Source organism: Podarcis liolepis, assembly GCF_965112155.1.
Source record: "Podarcis liolepis genome assembly, chromosome: 5".
NCBI classification, from domain to species: Eukaryota; Metazoa; Chordata; class Lepidosauria; order Squamata; family Lacertidae; genus Podarcis; species Podarcis liolepis.
The window spans coordinates 49,107,104-49,130,934 of record NC_139556.1 but is presented as its reverse complement, the minus strand read 5'-3'; the positions used below and the strand labels follow the sequence as shown (position 1 = coordinate 49,130,934).

The 23,831-nt window shown below is 42.6% G+C and overlaps 1 protein-coding gene and 1 long non-coding RNA gene across 39 annotated transcripts in view; one reads left to right on the top strand and one right to left on the bottom strand.

The window, feature by feature from the left end:
• The window catches only part of TACC2 (transforming acidic coiled-coil containing protein 2), a 172,682-nt gene that overhangs the window by 55,607 nt on the left and 93,244 nt on the right, over positions 1-23,831 (top strand). For 30 of the 38 annotated variants that reach the window (XM_083506055.1, XM_083506087.1, XM_083506052.1 and 27 more), the window contains 2 exons: positions 636-746; positions 18,047-18,172. In XM_083506055.1, coding sequence (XP_083362181.1) covers positions 636-746; positions 18,047-18,172 — 237 coding nt within the window. Of the gene's footprint in view, positions 1-635; positions 747-10,640; positions 11,617-18,046; positions 18,173-23,831 lie in introns of those variants that run through there. The other 8 variants (XM_083506072.1, XM_083506069.1, XM_083506070.1 and 5 more) reach the window with 2 other exon arrangements.
• On the bottom strand, positions 345-10,098 carry LOC310708226. Its single transcript, XR_014526929.1, has 4 exons — positions 4,221-10,098; positions 2,246-4,046; positions 1,757-2,174; positions 345-1,530 (listed from the first exon to the last, which is right to left on the bottom strand). It is a non-coding gene; the product is annotated as an uncharacterized lncRNA (long non-coding RNA).

The following is a 23,831-nucleotide window of genomic DNA, read 5'->3' as shown; positions in this document are numbered from 1 at the left end:
CTTGTATTCCAAGGTGCTCTAGTATTCTGAAATGCTCCATTGATGTAATGCTTTATTATCAAATAGCACATAACCAGTGTTTCATTTGACTAATTGGGATTTCAGTTGGTATATTGTATTCTTGCAGTCAAAATAGGTGTTCAGATGTGTGGGATTTTTAATCTGAGATTTGCATGTCCAGGATATTTTGGTTGCCTGGTTCTCCCACAGAGGGAGCACCTGGGCCATTCAAAGCTGCAGGCCAGGGAGAAAATCAGCAGATTGACAGGATGTGCCTCTCTCCGTCCCCTCCTCCCAGACTTGGAGGATCAGAAGTGAGGAAGAAGTTTTAGGGTTGCATCTTATTATTCATTCTTGGAGTGCATTTTTTTTGGGGGGGGGATTAATTGATTTTGGTAAGTTAGTCACTGGTTACAGTCCTTAACTTTTACCCCCATTCCTAGAGCTATATATATATATATATTTAAATCTAATCCCACTGATAGCCAAAGTGTATATTGTAGGTGTATTTTGTAGGTTAAAAAAATATATGTACTCCAAATTTTAGGATAAGCTGTGTGTTAATAATTCTCAAGCCTATGACATGATGGCCTCCCCCCCCTCTAACAGTGTCCCTCCTTTTTCCATAACCTCAGCAATTCTCCTGAGCTCTGTCACTCTCTCCTTGCTGTACCTGAGAAGGACGCTGTAGAGCTAGCAGCCAAAGGCACCTCAGATGAGGCAAGAGAAGGCATCAGAATAGAAAGGTACAGTGAACAGCACTAACTCTTTCAGAGGGTGGGTAGTGCTCTGTTTAAAGAATTGTTCTTTGCAGGTGCACGTATCAGACACAAAAATGGCATGTTGGTTTCACTGCCACTTTGTAGCGCCAGTGATGATAAATTAACAATGTTAAAGGAAATGGAGGGGTTCCGACAGCTTGTAACTGGTACTTATAATTTAAGTCAACATTTAGCAGGGTTTAGCAAGGTTGGCTCTCTTTTTTAGTGTTAGGATTCAGCATTGGGTCATGCAGATTAATAATAGGGCGTGTTTTAATGCAACATTGCTTTCCTTCTCCTCCCTTCCCTCCCCACCCAAGTAAGCATAGCAGCTCTTACACATCTGGAATTAAGGCAAGTGTTTCCAGGCTAGATAGTGTGACTTCCAAATGGGTTAACAAAACTTTTGAGAGGAGGGGGAGAAGAGCTTCTTGCACCATTGACAGCTAGCTGGCATGCAACGTTTTAGTAGGGTGAACCTTTCTGCATGATGATATGCTGGTGGGAAATGTCTCACCTTTTGGGTGTCCAGAAGCCATTCCAGAGGGATGTGAGCTTTGCTACATCTCACTTAAGAATTGCCCTACCTGCAATACTGTTCATGTCGTATTAATATGGTGCATTTGGCAGAGCATATAAACAGTATGAGGCAGGTTGTGTAAACAGTAGCCTTAGCTCTTGTCACATACTTAGGGTGTGTGTGGCTTTTTCCAGTTGGGCTTGTAATAAACAGCTGCCTAGTAAGCATGTATGACATACATGGAATATACTCAAAATAAAAAAATTCCTGCCAGTAGCACCTTAAAGACCAACTAAGTTAGTTCTTGGTATGAGCTTTCGTGTGCATGCACACTTCTTCAGATACTTCTTCAGCATGCACACGAAAGCTCATACCAAGAACTAACTTAGTTGGTCTTTAAGGTGCTACTGGCAGGAATTTTTTTATTTTGACTATGGCAGACCAACACGGCTACCTACCTGTAAATGGAATATACTATATAGCTGATTCAAAAACAAATTGCCCTTTGTGCTTCTACTTTTTAGAGGAGAAGCTGTGACATTTCATAAGGGAAGTATCTGGCGGCTTTGGAGAAATTATGAGATTCATGAGAAATGATGCATTAGGGAAAATTATGCAGGTTGAAGCTTTTAACTGCCTCAAAATGCCTAGTGCATTGTTCTTTGGCTCCTTGCTTTTCGTTGCTGTATTATATGGTAGATGCATTACATTTCCTTTCTGAATAAGGTACAGCTGGTTTGTGTATCTCATGGGTAGGCAAACTAAGGCCTGGGGCCGGATCCAGCCCAATCACCTTCTAAATCTGGCCACGGACGGTCCAGGAATCAGCATATTTTTACATGAGTAGAATGTGTCCTTTTATTTAAAATGCACCTCTGGGTTATTTGTGGGGCCTGCCTGGTGTTTTTTCATGAATAGAATGTGTGGTTTTATTTAAAACGTATCTCTGGGTTATTTGTGGGGCATAGGAATTTGTTCATCCCCCCCAAAAAATATAGTCTGGCTCCCCACAAGGTCTGAGGGACAGTGGACCCTGCTGAAAAAGTTTGCTGACCCCTGGTGTATCTGCTCCAAACACTCAGAGAGAATAAAGGGCAGAGTGTGCATCCATTTTAAAATAATGGGTGGCATACTTGGATACCTGTGGCAAACTGGGCTGTAAATTGTGCAGCAGCTGCAATTCATAACTCCATTGCTTCATGCTTGCACATGCATCAAGAATTTGTTATCACCTGTTTTTTCTGTCTGAGTATTTGTCCCATGTGGCAGCAGCTGTTGCTTTTTGCAGATTTTTTTAATGCTCCACGCCTATGGATATGTATGTTTTGTATGCTGCAGAGACAGGGATATAGAATGTGAAGCAGAGATTCAAGAATCAAGGACTTCCCAAGGCAATTAAGAGGGGGAAATGTCTTTGCCCAGACTTGCTTATTACAGGAATTCACAATTACAGGAGGAAGAGTAGCTGTAGCTGCTAACAGTTTGCCCACTCCTGCTTTTTATAGTGCTCTGTACAGCCCACTCATAGGGTTACTTTCACTGAAGTATTATAGGCACCCTAATGTTATGTTGCAACGTTGGCCACAGACCATCCTTGGAATTTCCCTCCTCTTCTTTCTTATTGTTGCTATCCTGTGCCCTCTGTCATTTGGATCCAATGTTTTCCACCTGGTGGTGGTGGTGTTTCAAGAGCCATCAGCGGGAGTGTGTTCAGTTTTAGGTATGTGTGGGCAAAATCTGCCTGTTTTAAAACTTTGGGCAAGTACACTTTGAGCATGCATGAGATTTCTGGTGTGTGACTCATCAGGCCTGCTTAAAACAAAGAGCAGCTACTGAGTATTGTTTGCTGGCATAGTATTTCACAAAACTTGGGACCTGTCCAGGGGAGAAGGAACACCTCTAGATTGAACAAAGAGTTCCTAATGACTCAAGCCAGAGAGGGAGGAAGGGAGGAAGATGCAAACAAGTAATTAGTCTGATTCAGGTGAAAATTACCTTTTTAAAGTTCAAACTTCTATGTTACTCAGTGTTCTGTCATTCTATCCTCCATAGTGGGTTTTTTTTGTTTTGTTTTTTTAAATAACCCAAATTTGTACCTGAGTGGAAATAAGGCAGACAGGGAGTGGCTGCTTAACTCTTTCCTCTCTGGCATTTTCCCCAGTTCAGATTTACCTGCCCAAGCTGCTTTTTCACATGTCTGGCGATACAGGAGAGCTTCAGGCACTCCCATGTCTTCTCTCTCCCCCCCCCCCCGATGGAAAAGAAAAACAACTTTGGGTGGGTAACTTTAATCTTTAAAAGGGATTGGAATTAAATGGGGTAAGCAGCCTCCCTCCATGCACCCCTTTTACACTCAAATGTAGCCTCCCAAGGGTGAGCCCAAGACACTTTGCCACCTGAGGTGAAGGACAAAATGAAGCCTCTGGCCAGGCTGGCAGATGGACAGTACCCTCTGCTGCACCTGATTTGTGGTAGTGGCGGGCGAATCTCTCATTTCCTCAGTCTTAAGTTCAGATCTCTGCGTTTCCACATCAGTTCGTGATTCCCACACCCCAAAAAGAAGCCCTCGTGGAAAATTTATCAGCATTTTACTGTGAATTTTTCCATATATGCCCAGGTTTGTATGAATGGAAAGTGCTCTTAACTGTTGCAGCTGAAAATGCAGCTATTACACTAACTGAACAATCCTATACATGTCAACTCAGAAGTTGGCATCTGTCTGTCTTGAGACAATGAAGTACACCTTGGGGAGTGAAGCCAAACCGCTGTGGCAAAAAACATAGGCATTGTATATGGAGGTCCTGGGCTACCCAGACAATGACCCACCCCCTCTCAGCTTCGCTGGTGTGCTCCAAAGAAAAGCAGAGCATTATGTTTGGCTGCAGGAGTTACTGGAAGGAGGCATACAAGGCGCTATCCAACCGCTTTAGGGACTGCACTCCGGATTTCTGTAGGGTTTACTCCTTAGCCTTTTCTTCTCCTGAAGATGTCTCACAATAGCACAGAGGTTTAATGTCAGTTTCTTCCTTCTCCTAGATGGGCTACCTTCCAGGCTGATGAGCCCCACATGCCTATCTTTCCCCTCTATGGCCTCTTTCTTGATCACTGGACCCACTCAGAAGTAGGTCCCATTTAATATAATGGGGCTGATTCAGACTGCAATTCTGTATTCAGCACCTCAAAGCACATCTCTGTGTTGTTTGGGTGTGTATGTTAGATTAGAATCCTGGCCTTCTAGAGGCCCCCAAAGCAGCAGGCGATGCACCAATGCTGCAGGTATTGTAATAATGCGAGAAGCTTGCTTTACATCTTCATCTGGTAGAAACTCATCTAGAGTTTGCACACTTCTGTTACATTCGTTCCCTTTATAGATCAGTGACAGGCATTATCAGTATGATACTTTTCAAGTTCAGGGCACTTTTGTGATTAGATGAAGTTTTTGAAATTCACTGCAGTGATAGGTCTGTTAGGCACTCCCTTCCTTCTAGAAATACCACAGCTAATAATAGCTTCTGCAGCATGCAGAGGAAAGCTGCCCTAGCTTCTCAAATGAAACTTTTTAACAAGTGGGTTAGCCTCACAATGAAAGGCAGATTGTCTGTTGACTACAAGTTTTATTTAGGCATATTTACAGGCAAAAGTTTGAGCTAATTTATAAAAAGAGTGCTTGGAACTGGTGGATAGCCCTCCACCAGCTTCCAGTGTGATGGACCTATATGAGGAACTTGGGTCAGGAACGACTAGTTGGGAATATGATAGGACCAGGATGGACACACTTTAATCCAAGCCAGAGATCTTAACAAGTAAAGAAGCTGAAGCAAAATGAATGAAGCATGGTTGCCTGTCTAGGCAAAAAAAGAAAAGAAAAGAAAAGAAAAAAAGGCTGAAGGCAGGAAACCAGTCTTTCAAAGTCTAGGGAAGACAGAAATCAAAATGGGGGTGGGGTAGGGCTGGTTCCCAGGGAGTTGACGTGAACCTAGAATGCATGCCAGAAGCAAGTTAGGAAGAAATGCAAGAAGGCTTGTCAGCAACAGCAGCTGGTCAAACAAAGCACAGAGCGAGGGCTCAACAGAAATATTTATTTCCTTGCTTTCATATCCCAGCCTTTCTTCCATCACAGAACTCAAGATACACATGGTTCCCAGGTGGTCATTCATCCAGGAAGTGCAGCTTGAAATTTCTGGATGTAAAATGGTTAACAAGCAAGCAGTAACGTAGAAGCAGGCTAACGCTAGCCATGGGTGCTGGATATCACACCTTATCTGGGCCCAATGGTCCATCATTGCCTTCAGGGATGGCTGTAGTCTCCACACAAGGCATAGGCAAACTCGGCCCTCCTGATGTTTTGGGACTACAATTCCCATCATCCCTGACCACTGGTCCTGCTAGCTAGGGATCATGGGAGTTGTAGGCCAAAAACATCTGGAGGGCCGAGTCTGCCTATGCCTGCTCTACACCAAATCCAGGAGTTAAGATTTGCATTAGCTGTGTTCTAATGGCCCCTGCCATCTGCTTGGTTTGGGTGGCTATGCAAAGGTTTCACGATACTATGTGGCTCTTTGGTGGAATCTTCACTGCAGGCGCAAATGTGAAAGCAGGAGGAGAAAACTAAAGGTGAGGGTGAAATGCAGTATATTTACAAATGGAGAGGAAGAGAGCTTTCACACACAGGACCAAATGCTTCTCTAGCAGGGATGAGGAACCTGTGGCTCTCCAGAAGTTGCCGGACTATGGTTAACACCTTCCCTTACCATTGGTCTTGCTGGCTGGAGCTGATGCAACTTTCAGTCCAATAACTTTTGAAGGGTTGAGGTTCCCAAGCCCTGTTCTTTAGCCTAAATCAAAGCCAAATGCTAGTCTGCACCAGGAGGTCATTATCCCATACCCTGTGAAGAGCCGATAAAGGGACATATTAGGAGTTTTATTGTTTTGAAATATTAGTATGTTATAAACAATTGACAATATTTGAATGGAATGCAAAAAAAGCCCCAAAAAAACGCTTCTTGGATTTTGTCACCAAGCCTAAGAAAAAGGCAGATTGATTACTGATATTTTTTTTTGTGGGGGATGACGATGACAAATCCTTTCTTCTAGTTCTGGCTGTCTTTCAAGTTGTCTTGAGCCAGTTTTTGTTTTCAGCTGGAAACTATGCAAAATGTCATGATTTCACAGCACTCAGTCGATTTTTGGTGGCTTCATGGAACATTTCATTGCTTAGGTTTGTAGGGGTTTATATGTCTCAGGGATTCAAAACCCCAGAATCGCACTGATGCAAATTGGAACAGAAAGGGAAAGCTCTTAAGAACCCTCAAGACCACGGCTCCTGATTTGTGCATGGCTCTAATTTTCAGTCACCACAAATGACTCCCAGGAGTTTTAAATTCATGAGCAGGAAGTGGTTTTAAATATAAGGCTCCACTTCAGTTTTCAGAAATTGTATCGGAAAATTGACATATATGCTCAGCTAAAATTGGAGCTACAGTTGAATATTAAGTCCTTGTAACTCACTGGAATTTATTTCTGGTTAATCATGCATAAGATAGCACTATTTGAGTCATTTTGTTGGCTTACAAAAAGACACCCATAGCTGCTAAGTTGAGGAATGAGGCTAAATAGTATAGTATCAAAAAAGAAATTAATATTTCCTCAAGAACCCAGTACAAAGTGAAAAGGGTAGTTCATGAAAATCTAGGGGTGCCCCTCCAGACTGCCACTATGCTGCAGCAGGGATTCAAGCACGTAGCAAAAATTTGGGTTTGCGCAATTAAATCAGATTAAAGTGAGCTGTCACTCTAGTGCAACAAATGCACTTAAAAACAAACAAGCAGCAGACTTTTTGTCATTTGGAAAGTGATGGGGTAAATGAATAACAGGAAGATACATAAACACCCCACAAGCAAATCAGAATGAATGCTCTTTGCTGTGTAACTGTCACTTAAACATAATGAATGTTCAATAAACAATAGACATAGTCTAACCACTGCATGTCAAAGTGCAAGTAGATAAATAGGTACCGCTCCGGCGGGAAGGTAAATGGCGTTTCCATGCACTGCTCTGGTTTCACCAGAAGCAGCTTAGTCATGCTGGCTACATGACCCGGAAAAACTGCCTGTGGACAAACGTCGGCTCCCTCGGCCAGTAAGGCGAGATGAGTGCTGCAACCCCAGCGTTGTTTGCGACTAGACTTAACTGTCAGGGGTCCTTTACCTTTACCTTTTAACCACTGCAGGCCACTGTAATGCTTAACAGCAGGAAGATAAACCGAAACAGTGTGGGAAATACCTTGGTAGCCCTGGCCTGCAGTATGCTAGGGTGCCCACCCTTTCAAAGATGAGGAGCAGCAAGATATCCTTCTAGAGATGAAAGGGGAGGTGTTCCTGTCCCCTCTCAGCTTGGGCCCCCAAAGCAGATGATACATGCTTACAGAGACCAATATGTGAGTGAGCCCAAAATTGGTTGGCAAAAGTCCATACTACGAACCAGGGCGGGTAAAGTGGGTGCTGGAAACTGTGGAGGTGCAGGCTTATATAGCCTCTACTATGCCCATGCCATTTTTGACTGTACACACAGTGGACCATGACTCTCCTCCTTTCCTCCAAGCTGCAAACATCTGCCTTCCAACCTGCAGACCAGGTGGTGAAACTCTGGGCACCAGTAACATCTTAAAAACAGAGTCCTTTAGTCCCTTAAAGATTAATATATTAGGGCATAAATTTCAAGGACTAGAGCCCACTTTGATAGATGAGTCATGTCACAGGAACTATCCGCAAAGTACTCATTTAAGTGCCTATTTAGTTCTCTTGCTGGAAAATAATTTGGGCTTTTTTCATGTGCTGTGCAGTACTTGAAGTGCTATAGAAACTTACAAAACTGGTTTGACTTCACGGAGGGCAGAAAAATGAACGTGTGTATCATAGCAACTGAGGGCTTGACAATAACTTCTCAGATACTACTCCTCAAAGGGGATGCCTGCAAGCCACCCTAGAATCATAGGGGTGATCCTGGGAGCATGAGAAGCTGTGTTCTACTGAGTCAGAGAGCCTTAGTCAGTATTAGCTCAGGATTATCTATGCTGACTGTCAAGGTTACAAGCAGAGGCTTTTCCAAGGCCTACCTGCACAAGCTGGGGTTGAACCTGGGATTTCTACATGCAAAGCATGAGTTCTAGCAGTGAGCTGTGGCTCTTCCTTGGTCAACTTTGAATTCCAAAAGAATGAAGCTCCCACCCTGCCCCAGAAAGCTTAACATATCAGTACAGACATCATAACATGCTGTAAAGTAGAAATCAAGTGCAGAGTGCTCCTTATACCCAAAGATCAAGAATTGCAGCATAAAGGCACATTGGGATATGGAAGCTTAAAAGTCCTTCAATACACAAGGGTGTTTTATAGAGGAAAATGCCTAGTGAAGAGGAGTCATCATTGCAGACTATAATACAAACAATGCAATGCATTGACAATTCAGATCTTTTCTTTTTGACAGAGCTATTATCTTCCTCAAGGGACTGGAAACACTGTTAGCTAACTTCGCTTTCTATGTAGCTAACCATTAAGAGCTACTTTTCTCCCATGCCAACAAAGTGTTCTCTGTAATCCAACAGATCACTCACTTATCGGTTAAGCCTTTTGCCAAAGTAAGTTGCTTCTGTAAAGTGTATCCTCTTATTTTTCTGTCTTTCAGGTGCCGGCTAACTAGTATATTAAGAATGCATGTGTTATCTAGGCCTAACACTTGAAAAGAAAAGTTTTGCTACACTATTAAACATCTGTTCATGCCTTCATCTAACCATACCCGATGGTGCTTTTGCCTGCTCTATGGTAGGGCTAGTTCTAGAAAGTATTTTAGTACAGGTGACTCTTTTTTGTCACAGGACATCTGAGTGTATAGCAATCAAGTACAGAACACAGCCAGGTTGTTTCCTCCAGAGCAGAGGTGAACTGTGGCTTTCCATAGGTTTTTGGGGACAGGCCAGCAACACATGCAGGGCCCCAAGTTCCCCATCCCTGCTCTAACATATCAAAAGAAACCCGGCATAAAACAAAAGTATTCACTTTGCTCTTCTTTCCAGCTCCTAGTGCTTATTGATCTTAGAGGAAGTGAGGGAATCATAGTTTCCACCAGCAGCAGTAACAGCTTTGCTTTGTTAGGAGTTCTGTTTTTTGTCATACCAGAGTCAGTGTTGATTTTTTTTTTAGAGCTAGAGACAAGGCAACATACAGCAAAAGAAAGGTGATCCATCCAATCTTTTCTTTTTGATTTTCTGGGCTGGGGATGGGGATTGCTCCAGAATACCCTAGGAATACAAGACCAAGCTCTCACATCCACCCTAGATAGAGCATTTGTACTATTTTACTATCTCTTTGACTGTTTCAATTCCACTATGTTTGTGTAAACTTTTTCTAAGAAGCAAGGGGTGCATCCTTAGGAATTGCCCTCATTTTATTCTCACAATGGTTTTGAGAGGCAAGTTTGAATGAATGAAGATGACTGGCCCAAGGTCTTCTAGCGAGTTTTAGGCCTGAATGAGGATTTGAACCCAGGCCTCTACAATGCAAGTCTAACTCTCTGCCTGCTCTACCCCACAAGTTTGCTTTCCCTAATGATAGTGACAGACATACAAACCAAAGTGTGTGCATGTTTGTCTGTATGTGTCCTGAAGTATACAAATCAACTTCTGCTACACTTAGTCTGAACTACTAATGGTCAACCTATATTATTTGTATTGTTTATTAAATCTGTATATCGCCCTTCATCTGAAGATCACAGAGCGGTTCACAACATAAAAATACCAAAAAAGAACAGAAAATGTGTAATCAAACTAAACCAAACCAAAAACCAATTAGCCCAAGGCTGGGTTGAAGTGCAATGTTTTCACCTCGCGCCTAAATATATGCAACAAGCCCATCCTCATATGTCCACAGGTACTGTACTTTCCCCCCAGTAGTAGGGAGTGGAAAGATGTCATATTTTAAGTGTCACTGCTTCCCAACCCTTCTGAATTCCAGGGGAGCAGCTGTGTTAGGCCTCAATCCTTAGCTGGCCCCATTACTTCAGAGTAAGCCTCCCTGAAGTCCGTGGGGGCTTCCTTTGGAATACAGATGCACAGAGTTAAGGCTATTATTAATAACACAAACCTACCCTAAAATCCTTGTGGAGCCGGAAAGAGGGCCAAATTCATATGCTGGCGAGGCGTAGCACCCACTTGTGCGACTAGCAAAAAGGCCCTTTCCCTGCTTATGGCAGGTCAAGAGTTTTGCAGGGCGAGGAGGCGGCCAGACGGGGAAACTCGCCGCCACCAACCGGGGACTCCATTGTCAGCCGCAATCAAGGGACGCTGCTCCTTCCCCTCCCTCCCCTCCCGCGTCTCTTTCAACTCCTCTCCACCAGCTGTTAACCAGAGCAGTTCTAATCATAACTGCGGGGGCGGGCAAATGGTGGTGTTTCCCCTCTCCTCCTCCAAAGAGAACGCCTAAGAGGTAAACTCCCCCGCCCGCCCGCCCCGGGTTGGAATGGCGTCATTTGGTATAATCTGTCGAGGGAGCAACTCTCGTCTGTACGTGGGGAAAGTGCTTCTCCGCCGCCGCCGAAAATTCAAAACAGCGATCTGCTCGTCATGACTCAATAAGTCCTGGAAAGCAACTCCTGTAGGCGCTGGAGAGGGAGAGAGAGAGAGAGGAGGGGCGGGGTGGAGAAAGAGGGAGAAACCCACGTGTTTGGTTTTCCCTGGCACATCCACACGCTGCTTTTGCGAGGAGGAGGGGGGAGCCAGTGTGAACTCCAAACTCTTAGGGATCCAGCAGCACTTGGATCTCCTTCGGGATCTTTCCGAACAGTTCAGGAAGACGCACTGGCTGGGGCGCGCGGGCGTCGAAGGCGTGCCGACATTCCAGGGACAGCCTCGGATGCCTTCGGACTACTGCCTGTTCGCTGGAGATACTCCCTTCTCCTTTGGGAGAATCGGGGGAGGAGCTTCTTAAGCTGGGCTCCTCCAGTGGTTTTTTTTTTTTTTTAATAGCCACTGGCCTTTTGTGTGGTTCAATTTCCCAGCAGCTTTCCGTTCAGAGGGGGATCTGCAGCCCGGAACGCAGGAGTTTGGAGATACTTTGCTAGGCTGATTCCCTCGTGTGTGAGATCAGTGTTCAGTTCTGCTGGATTCCACTTTAGAGCGTGCCTTGTTTCTGACTGGAAAGCTGGAATGTTTTATAATGACTAAGAAGCGAACGCTTCCTGGCATGGAATTAGCTCTGCAGTAGATGGTGAGAAGTTCTGGAGTTTTGTTTTTGTCTTAAAGCTGGTGACGAGTCCAATAGATGCCCCCCCGCCCCAATAGCTCTGGTAAGTGTTGTAATTGTTTGGCTTTACAGATCTTGCCAGTAAATGACATTGGGGAAGTGGGAGGTTCTTAGATAACTATATCAAAAAGTGCCCTTCTAAAAAGTAGTTTAGTGATAACACGCCCTCCCTCCCCCGCTAATTGTACCAAATAATAACTCTTACAGTTTAGGTGCCTTCTTGAATCGCTCAGACACGCAGCACAAATTAAAGAGGAATACATAATCTTTACATCCTGGCAGTTGAAGACGTTTGTGCACATTGCTGTGAAATGTGCCCGAATTTCTCTGACTCACAGGATATGTTTACCAGTTCCATGGAGACATAGTGGGTTGGTTGGTCCTGTTACGCAGGGAAACTTCTGGCTTCTGATTTTATGAGCTGTAAATTGGAAGCTTAAAAAACCCGGAGTAGTCACAACACAAGGAAGAGCAAGTGCTTTTGTTACTGAACAGACATGCCTGACAATTATCGGGATTGACGTTTATTGTTTTAATAAAAGGGCAGATGGGTTCAGCTTAACTCATTGTGACCCATACTCATAATTTTCTGGGAGGTTTGGTAGTAATTTGTGGGTCACAATGAAGCTATTTTATATATATACAGTATAGGATCTTATCCAAAGTTGCGATCTATGAACTTAACCCCAAATCCTTGCATTTAAGCTTAATAAAATTCCATAGCATTTATGATAAGACTGACAGCCCAGATCCTAAACCCACTATTATTATGTACAGTATTAGTTTATGAATCTCCTTTTACATGTTTCTCAAGGTGATTTACAAACATACGACAAAAATAGTTTTTGAGACAGTGCAAAACAGCAACAATTGAAGATTGGTTTAAAATAACACAAAAGGAACACATAAGAAAAATGTTTTCATCCCACAGGGAAAGCACAGTGTGCTTCCAATGAGTTCAGTGAGATTTACCTTCTGGTCAGTGTATAGGATTTCTGCCTTGGGTGGCAATCGAGTATAGGTTTATTTAGGAGTACATGCTATTGAACTCACTGGTTCCTTTTGTATCAATGTACCTTGGAAATTTGCCACAATGATGTCAGTGTTGCCTACTTGGAAACAAGTCCTGTATAAACTCAGTAGGATCAGCTTCTGATTAAGCTGGCGGTAGAGCTGCTTTCACACAGAGTCTTGTCTTGCACTATCTGTACCGTTTGTGTCTATTGTGAATACAGAAGAGAAAGAAAACATAAAACTTTGTGCTAACTTTTTTTTTTTGTATTGATGTTAAAGTGGTTCGAGCCTCCTAAGCCTGTTCTGTTGCAAGCACTGGGCTGCACCTGCTCTCTGCTTGTAACACTCATAGGTTTGAATTATGTGGGTGATCAGATTTATATTTAATGTGCATCTAAGTCCAAGGCCAGTTCCAGTATCTGTGCATCTTATTTTATCCTTAAAACCAACCCTATGAGGTACGTTGGTCTGAGAGCAGGTTGTCTGCAGCAGTAGCATCCAGTGCTCTTGGCGAGGCTGAGCAGCGTTTTGAACTTAGTCCCTTATGGTCAAAGTGGGGATTGTAGCTACTGTACCATACTGGCAGTGATTGATGGTGGATGGTCCTGCCTGCCTTCTGATTACACTTGATTATGCTTTTTTTTGGCTCTTCCTGTTGCTCATAATTATGTCAAACCCTAGCTTGACTTGCGGAATACAGTTTCAGTGCGTTGGCTTGTATTGCTGACTTCCTAACCCGCCCCAATCCGTGTTTTGAATCTTACCCAAGAGCAGTGAGAGAGAAAGTAACCAGCTGAAACCTTTTGCTGTCATGGAGAGTCAGGGCTGAATCTTTGCCTGTTATGAAGGCAAAGTATTAAAAGGCAAAGTTGTTCCACCGGAATACATTTGCAACCATTTTTGGACAAATGCAAGCACAAAGCAGAAAGAGAGCTGTGCACATATGGAGCATATGTTTGGTTCTCCCTCCTCCCCATTGTGTTAGGCTTCCTGATGGCTTCTATTGGACTACTCTGGGCTAGTTGCAACTTTAGGCTTTGTTGCCTACCCTATAAAAAATCAAGCCATTGGTTTTTCACTCAGCAAATGCACAGGCTGACTGGTTTGGATGGACTAAGTTGCAGTGCATATAGGCCATTCCATAAACTGTTCTTCTCTCTTATATTTAGTGATGACTCACATTTATGACTTAGGAACCCCTTCTCCCTGGTTTTTACTGTAATAACTTGAGATTGAATGATTAAGTTCTTTACAATTTAAGGTGTGTACAAGGAACGTGGGGACCACAGGGGTGGAGTTCTTTATTTCTGACTAATCTCATCACCTGGCAAAAGATCTTCCCTTCTTGCCAAGATTCCATAGGGTTGCTGTAAAATTATATTTTCATCTGCAGATGTCTGATTTTTCTTTTGCCTGCTTCAGTCCTGACTGAATACGTTGTGTTTACTTATAGGGAGAGTGGTGAGCTGTGTTGTTTCCTTTAGGAAGTTCTCTAGAGTGGCATTCTCTCTCTCTCTCTCTCTCTCTCTCTCTCTCTCTCTCTGTCCTTTAGAGTCAGGGTTATTAGAAATGTCAATAAAGTGTCAATAAAGAGAGTATGATTTGGGTGGCTATACATAGTACATCCTCAGGTTTCTAGGCACATCAATAACTTTTGTGCCCTTGAGGGGGAAAGCCCTTTTTGTTCCTTTGGGATGGACAATGCTTTTGATATCACTATTCAGTGATACCCATTTTTCTGCATGGATTCAGACTGGCAGCCCTTTTCTGGCTATGATTGCCACCTGTTTTCCAGCTATGCTCTTTGTCTCTAGCAGTGCTTCTAAGCTTGGGTGCAACTTTACAGCATGTGAAGCTTTTACTGGCATGGAGATGTGATGTAAAAGGGTTTCACACGTGTCTAGTGTGGATGTCAGGCTGCTGTCTAAACCACAAAAGCTGGTAAAAAGAAAAGAAGCAACAATTTTGATGGCTGTAGAAGTGCTCCACTAGTTACATCATGCTGTTTAAGGGGTCCCTTTGCTTCACCCTTGGGCAAGATCAAACAAACTTCCATTAACTATAGTTAAAATGCTTCCCATTTTGTCTAAACCCAAGACACCATGCTTTGAAATTGGTTTAATAACCTGGCTTGGTCTGAAGCTGTTTACTGGTTTAGACCAAGTGGGAAACTATTTTTAATGGAATACATCCTGGTTTGTTTTCCAGCTCATGTGAAGGGGTAAGCAAGAGGCTTGTTTGTAACTTGGTTTATTAACGGAGATATGATCATCTGAACTCTCTCAGTTGGATAACTGTCATTTCTGAAACAAAATGTCAAATGCTTTAAAAAGGCTACATTGCTGAGCTCGGTAGTTTTTTCCTTGAAAGCTTTGGATTTTCAGTAATCTCTTATTTGGTAGTTATCAGAAGCTAGAGCTATCCTGCCTCAGCACATTTCGCTTAAGGCTTTGAGAGCACCTTACATTTATTTTCCCTTACAACATAGGCACTCAAGCTTATTTCAGTAAAAAAAGAAGGATCTATTGATTACTTGAAGGGTAGTGATTTCAGGATAGGGATTGGGAAAAATACACTTGTTCTTTGAAATTGTTTCATGAAAATTAGAAAGTCAATATACTCAAAGTGCTCCATTTAAACATATATTTGCCTTCAGTAACTGAAGGTAAGTTATGTTTCACTTATCCTGTTATTTAATCAGCACTTCAATCTTGTACTTATGATCTAGAGTAGTTTGGTTACATAGAATGACAGAGTCGTTTTTTTAGAAGCATTTGTTTCTTGACTGAAAACTTTGGTTGGAATAAATATTTTATTTAGATTTATGAATAAAATAAATATTGAACCTCAAATTAATTATTTAAACACCATAAAGACAACTTCTAGGCATAAAGTTTATCTTTATGGTGTTTGGGGGATTAATATGAGTCTCAAATAAACAACTGCACCTCCAAATTTAGGAATACCTGCCTTTTGTTATTTATGAGAGTGCACAGAGTTAAGTGATATCCAGTGCAGTCATACGCAGAGCAGACTCATTGAAATTCATTGTTTTCAGTGGGTCTACTCTGAGTATGCCTGCCACCGGATAGTACCCATGGTCTACCCAAGGGAACTGGCAAATTTAGTAAGGCCACTTCTGCCTTTAAAAGATTCCTAGGCAGTAGCTTGTTATAACTTTGCTTACAGTACAGAGTTAACCTTGTGATGAGCTCCCATATTTATTATTCTTATTTATTCACTCCCCTCACCTGCTGAACATGTCCTATCAAATTGGTTTGTATGTGCAATCTCAGCAGGCATGACCCAGATACCTGCAAACTGGTAAGCAGGGTGTGTGTTGTTGCTGATCAAAGTGTTACTCCGCTGATGAGCTGGTTGCAGGCTGAGCCTGCTGATCTTCTGAATGCATTTACAATGTGTGTGTTGCAGCTGTTGTCAAGCAGCTGGTTGTTAAGCTGTGAAACATTTCCCCTAAGTAGGCACACGGTCTTGAGCCGGTTTTTCTTTCCAAGCGTTCCCCACAATTTATATAGTAGATAGGAATGAATCTTCTAACTCACCACTTCTCGGCACTAAGGAAGCTGCCTTATATTGAGTCAGACTATTGGTTTATCCAGTGCCATTTACACTGACTGGCAGCCATAGCAGCTGTCCAGGTTTTAGACAGGGGCCATTCACAGCCTTATCTGAGGGTTGAATCTGGGACCTTCTACATGCCAAGCAGAGGCCCTTCTATGCAGCTATGGCCCTTTCCCTCTCCCTCTCCTCAAAAGTTACCTTAGAGATTGCTTTGTTTTGAAAACTCTGTTTGCTCAGTACATTTCACATCTGCGTGAGAGTTCATGGAGCTGTTTGTCAAAGCAGTTTTCAGTTAGGCATATTGTTTCTTTCAATGGAGTGGATCCAAATATTTTAAACAAATGTCAGATCTGGATAGATTTCTCAATTACATCTGTGTGAAGAAATTTCTGTTAATTTTTGGACTTGAAACACACCAGGGTTTTTGTCATTTTGTTCATGAGTTTGAAGCCAGCTGCTCGGTATTTTCAGTGTCAGGGTTTAGATAAGTTGAGTATCTTCTGTTTTATGTATTAGGAAGTTGCCAGAAGTGATTTCTAAAAAGGTAAAATTCCCAGGGGATGTGAAATTTCATGCATAACATGAAGATTATGCATTTTCACACCCCCAAATGGCTATTACTAGTCCTCAAAGAGAGCTAGTGTGATGTCAAGGGTTGAACCTAAGAGTGGGAAGATGCAGGTTCAAGTCCCTTCCAAGAGATCTGCCCCTTGGGCCAAAATCCACATTCATTGGGGCAATTTCTTTATTCGGCCAACCAAAATATCACACGATATTCTGAAAGCTTTTTAGTTCTTGAAAACTGTTCATTGCGCTAGGTGGTCACCAGCATGATGAGAGAGCAGGAAGAGGAAGAAAAAGGTTGGCTGGTGTTTAAGATATGAGGTTGCACTGAGGTCTGGCTTAGAACAAGAAGTATAACAATGACCAAATCCCCATTTCGAAAATCCAGCTATTGTTATAGGTTTTGTTCCCAGTAGGCCTTGATGCAACCTGATACATGCACCCGGAAGGAGCTTATTTGAATGTCTGCTACTACTTCCACATTCCATCTTAAAGCTATGACTGGATGTTGGATGCAGTCTCTGTGGCTTAAATATCAGTCAACATTTCTTCTGCTTCCTCCCTCCCTCCTTCCCTGCCTGCCCCCATGATTGCTCTGTTTAGCAACTAGCCTGGTGGAATATTCTGGAGACCTTGAAAGCTTTTACAATATTCTGTGATATTTGGGAAATTGGGCCAAAATGGCTGCTTTTACTTTTTGTGTTCCTTGGGCTAGCTGGCCTACCTCAATGCCAGTTGTGAGGATATTAGGAGGTGGGGAGTCTGTATTTTCAAGCTTTACATTTTCCCATGGTTCCTTTGCTCTTACAGGCTTTCATAGCCTGGTCTTTCTTGATCTGTTTCCCTCTATCCTCACTTCCATCAGACTCTCCTAATTAGAGGATTGAACAATGCATCAACAGTTTTTCATTTTCCTGCAGTTAACCAAAGCTCAGGTTGTCCTTCTCTTGACTTAGGAAAGCTCACAGTTATATCTGCAACATCAGAAGACATCAAAACACTAATGTGAAATGATTCTGGTGAGCATGGTCTGTTGTGGACCTGAATGACATCTCTCCAGTGCCTCCCCGCTGGTGTGGATTGTCATGCTCAGGAACTGTCTCAACCAGGAGTTTTTAGATGACTTGGAGACTCAAAACAAATAAGAAGTTTGTGAGGGAAGCAAGTAATGGTAGATAAGCCTGGGAAGGTTTCCTATTCTGGAATTGTTACTAGCTCTAATTGCCCAAAAGGTATAGCTGATAGATGCTCCTAAAAGGACTATAATTTCAGAAGGGTGGTCTTACTATTTCCCCCTGTCTTGCTTCACACAGTTCTTCTGTTCCTGACGATGCCATCAAATTGGTGCCTGATGTGAACTCATCCAAAGAGCCACTAACCACTATTATCTCAGATGGACACAACACTGTTCTGGAGTCTGCTGAGCTGACTGCAACAAGGTAGGGCGAGAAATCACTTGCAGATATACGATTTACCACCGATTGCCATTGGGGAAGTTCCAACCGTTCAGTGGTTCCCAGTGTTACAGACAGACAATGGCCTTGTCCTATGGGCTACTAAATGGTCGGAAGTGGCTATGTCTAGTCACTATGTGGTAGTCTATTTTTTTTTTTTTTTTTTTTTTTTGGAGTGGGTTGGAAATAGGGCATATATTGAATGTTCTAATTCAGTTCTGTTTGTTAGTTGGGATCCAGGCACAAAGCAATCGTGAATGTTGGGCTGTTGTCTCAGGAGGGCACTTCTAGCTAGAGTGGCATTTGCCCTGAATTAGAATGAACTATCTTGGGGAATGATAGAGTTTGGCAGTAGGTAGGAAGAAGTGCCATTTGTTCATGAGTGGGAAAATGGGTGTGAATTGGCTCAATGCTTAGACCTTTTTTAAATCATACTTGGCAGCAAGTTAAGAGTACATTCAGAACCATAGCTTTTGTTGTGTTCTGCATTTCAGAGGGCTGATTACCCTTTAGAATCATATTTCTTACAGTTGGATTACTAAACAGCCAGGCTGTGAGAGCCCAGGCTATTGCTTTGTTTGTTTTGGCTATGGGTAGGTTGTATTGTTCCACCTAATTATTATTTTTTTGATCCTGCTTATTGTTGAGTTAGCAAACTGAGAAGAAGCCACACTATCCAAAAGTGTTTATTTCTTTGTGAGGTTTCTGCAAAGCTTGCCTCAGGGCATGTTCACTTACTCCCATTTTCCAGAAAGCTGCTAAAATAGTGTGCTCTTTACTGAATTAATAAAATTAGGGAGTGGTGCATTACCGAGGTACCATCAGCAGCCCAAATACGCTTATTACAACCTTAATTTCTAGACAGTAACCATGTTAATCCCTTGCAGCAAAAATGATTGAAGAGCACCTTGAAGACTAAGAAATGTATTATAGCATAAGCTGTTGTGAGTCACAGGCAGTCCATTTGATCAGATGCATAAAGGGTTCTCCTGAGTTGGAGGTACATAAATAGATGGTGGAGGGGGGTGTTCAGTTGTAAGCAGTAGGATCAGAAAGAAAAGAAATGCAGAAAAATACAGATAGTGATAATGTCCTTATTAACAGTGCCCATTCAGAACCCCCCCCCCCAATATTCAGCAACCTAAAACAACCATTCACCAGCAATAAAAGGCCACACAATAGGGATACAGATATGGGGGCCAGAGCTTGTGACAGACCCAGATGCCAACTCTGTCCCCATATCTACTCTGGCAGTACTATGATATGATCCCCCATACAACCATCAGAGGTTCATTAATATGCTCATCTTCTAGTGTGAGATATCTATCTGTCATCTATCTATCTATCTATCTATCTATCTATCTATCTATCTATCTATCTATCATCTATCTATCTAGATATATAAACAACCATCATCACAGTAACATCACAGCTTTCCTCCATCGCTCTACCATTCCCAGTTTTTCCCAATGTGACCTTAAGGTGACCACCCTTGATCTAAGTAACTTTCACAGTGAGTCTGCAGTGTTTAAATGGGTAAATTACAATCATCAAGAGGTTCAGTGCTGTCACTTGTGGGTTTAAGCAGATACAATGTGTTTTTATCACACTGCACATGTGAACTGGCCTGTTAAGAAGAGAAGAAGGGTTTGGATTTGATATCCTGCTTTATCACTACCCTAAGGAGTCTCAAAGCGGCTAACAATCTCCTTTCCCTTCCTCCCCCACAACAAACACTCTGTGAGGTGAGTGAGGCTGAGAGACTTCAGAGAAGTGTGACTGGCCCAAGGTCACCCAGCAGCTGCATGTGGAGGAGCAGGGAAGTGAACCCAGTTCACCAGATTATGAGTCTACCACTCTTAACCACTCCACCACACTGGCTCTCAGTTAGTTAGTACCAGGATGTCTGTGTTATTTTTGTGAATGGCTAGTTGAGAAGGCAATTATCATCATCTGTACTTTTCTTTGTTTAATTTCCTTTTTAACATAAATGTTTACAGTTCCTCTGCATATGCACATATGTGTGTGTGCGTGTGCGTGCACAGCTGAATGAAGTAGACTGTAGTCCACAAAACTTTATGCTAGAATAATTTTTTAAGGGTGCCACAAGACTCTTGGTTGTTTTTACACCTATTTCCGCATCCATACCCAAACTGGTCCACTATGTCCCCTCACCCACTCCACACTATTTGCTAAAAACCTTAGCTCGTTACAGATTATACAATATATGAGCATAGTCTCCTTCAAGGGCTCCTTCAAATGGCTAGGAACTGCTACTGTATACGCTTTAAAATATTATTGTTGCATGCATGTTGCTACAAATCTCTGAGATTTAAAGGTATTTATGTTAAGCAGAACAGCCTTGCTACTGTTTGCTGCAGCAGCCTTGCTACCAAAGAAGCAGCACAGCAGATGTTAGAAAACCCATTTGAAAGTTGCAGAAAACAGGACATCTTTCTAGCAATGCAATCTGCCGAGCCTATCGCTTCCTCAACGTGGTAGCGAGGCTTTGCCTTTGTGCAACTCAAATATACCATCTTCTAGTATACCATCTGCTCATGAGTCTCCAGGGACCATCATCTCCTGGATCATGTTTCAGTGTTGACTTCCAAGCATGTAGAAACTGTGGCTTTCAAGCATGTAGGAAAAAGAAGTGCCTTTTCACTGCCCGTGTTAGAGCATGACTGTTTACAGAGAATCTAGAATAAATTGGCTAATTTCTGTGGCTGTGCAGTTTGTGCCAATGGTTAGTTCTGGCACTTCCTAAGCTTCAGCTTTAGATGGAGAAAGGAAGGTGCAGGGATAGGCAACAAGTGCAACAAGTCATGATGCTTTTTGTGTGTCTCAATAAATCTAAGTTGATAAATTCACCTCTCTTTAGACTAGTGCAGATTTTGAACATGGTGCCCTCTTGTTCGCATCAGTTCCCAGATTTATTTATTTTAGTGCTGGTCACTCTGGTCAGATGCATGATCTCTGTTGCCAGCTGGCAATGATCTATTGTGGTAAAGAAATCTCAAGTGAGTCCTGGAGGAAGCGGGCCAAATTGGGATGGGTCAGCTCCCTACTTATCCTAGTCTGTCAATCACCAATCTGAGCAATACTGGGTTTCCAGAAGGATATTTTTAAAAGCACCCTTACTAGATGGTAGACTAGATTTGTAGACAGTTATGTAAAGCTCTATATGCCCACTGATACACTTCTGCTAGATTCTTGAGTGACAGTTGTGGAACATAAAAAGAAATGAAGTGGCTGATGACTCGAAAGCTGTCGTTCTCATTCTGGAGAAATACTGAGTAACCATGCAGAAGTACAAACCAATGCTTGATCACAGGATGATTTTCCTACCAGTAAAATCGCCACGTGTGAAGTGATCTTTCACAGCAATTGAAATCACAAGCTGTTTATGAATAACAGAAAATTTGCATAATTTTACTGGAATGCTGTTTTGCCACTACTATGTTGGAAATGTTCTTGTTCCACACACTGTTTCCTTGGCATTTCTGCCTCCTGCCGGGACGTGTGCTCTTGTGCTTTTTAATTTTTAGTTTTTTAAAATCTCAGGCCATCACCTTCAGCAACTTCTAATCGGTAGCTGCCTTAAAGTGAATATCTGAGTCCCCCTTTGCTCAGACGTATTTTACTGTTAGGTTTCATTGCTGGCCCATAAAAGATGACCTCTAATTCTGATAGGTGGTGTGCATGTGTGTAATAATCGGGTCATTTTGTGCTAAATGTATTCCAGATGGCAGTGTGTAATAAGAGCTCAGATTCCAACCCTCCATCTGTCCAGTCAAGATATTATATCTTTGTTTTTGTGTCTCAAGGGCAACTGTCTCAAGCTCCATCCCTCTAACCCCCTAGTGATACCACAATGCTCAGCACAATATGGGGTCTCTGCGTGGCAGGCCATGAAAATCTTTTTAATCTTCCAGTCTTTGACAGGGGGGGAATGATGTATTCGCCCAAGTGCTGTGATGAAGAGCTTAACATTTCAGCAGAAGTTCTCAAAACTCTCTTTCCCCCGCCCTGAAATAAGTGTTTTAAATCTCAAAAGCATATATTTATAAACTAAACTAAACTCTGTGGTATGGGAATATTGATCGCTTTTTGGAACAACATCCACCATGCTTGGGCACAAGAATATAGGGCTAAAACTGAGGTGGGTGACTCCCATCTTCCTTGGCTATGGCGACAGTTCCTCAGAGTGATTGCTAATGGTTGTTTTCTGCACCCCACATTTCTTCTTTTTCTCACAGTGTTCTGAAGCAACTTGCACATAAATAAACAAACTAAAAATGATGTTCTGAATTTTGGTCTGCTAGATTGGCATAAGTGGTGGGTGGGGCCCTTTTTCAACCTGAGGGAAGCATTCCCTCATGGGGCCAAATGTCATTAATGAGCAGGGTCAGAGGCAAAAGTGAGAGGACCAACATATGTGACCAGGGTTTGATGAGGCCCTAAGCTACTGAAGGTAATGGGGCCCTTTATATGTCCAGCTGTCCTTTGTCAACAACAGATTGTTGCTGCTTTTTTGTGTTGAATATATGCTATACAGTGGTGCCTCGGGTTACATATGCTTCAGGTTACATACGCTTCAGGTTACACACTCCACTAAGCCAGAAATAGTGCTTCAGGTTAAGAACTTTGCTTCAGGATAAGAACAAAAATTGTGCTTCAGCGGCATGGCGGCAGCAGGAGGCCCCATTAGCTAAAGTGGTGCTTCAGGTTAAGAGCAGTTTCAGGTTAAGTACGGACCTCCGGAACGAATTAAGTACTTAACCCGAGGTACCACTGTATGGTAATTTATGGACCTAATAGGTCCATACACAACACAAAACACTGTTGCTGTAGGTTTTATTTGTTTTTTATCTTATATTTTGGAAATGTACATCCAGTTTTTTTTTCCTTTAATTTTTTTGGGGGCCCCCAAGAGAGTGAGGCCCTAAGCTATAGTTGTTTAGCTTATACATAAATGTGGCACTGTATGTGACTCTTACCTTTGTACAGTAGGCTGCATTCCAGCAATGCAAAAGCCAGACATTGGCACACCCATTTCCCCCTTCTCCAATTAGGCAAACAAGAGGCATTATCACAGTTCAGTTACATATTCCAACCAGGCCAAAAGCACTTGAATAGGTTCAGATCCAGAAACCAGGACAAAGGTCCTGAGGCTCAAAAGAGAGGCCTGGAGGTGCTCCATTTGGCTCCCACTGTCTTGCCCTAGACTAAGTTACAGCATCCTAAGTTAAATATAGACATGGGCATAGTTATTATCCTGGGAGGACATGGAAGTTTGTGTTCTCTTTCTGGGTGGTAAACCTTTATAGGTCCAAACAGATTTAGAGGATGTACCAATCAACTATTGAAATTAATGGACAGTACACAGTGAATTGAAGCGTGTTTCCCTGGAAATAAGCCCCACCTAAACTCCCATGTCCCTTAAAAGTTCAGACCTATATGTTTCTACGCAGAAGTAAGTCAGTTCAGTGGGGCTTGCTTCCAGGAAACGGTGTCGAGATTGCAGCAGTAAATTGAGATTTCACAGTAGAGGCTGATCTCGAAGGTTAAGAGTATTCAGTTGGCAGGTGGGGGGAGGTACGTGAACACCCACATCGTATTCGCTCCCTTAGGTAAAGAAAAT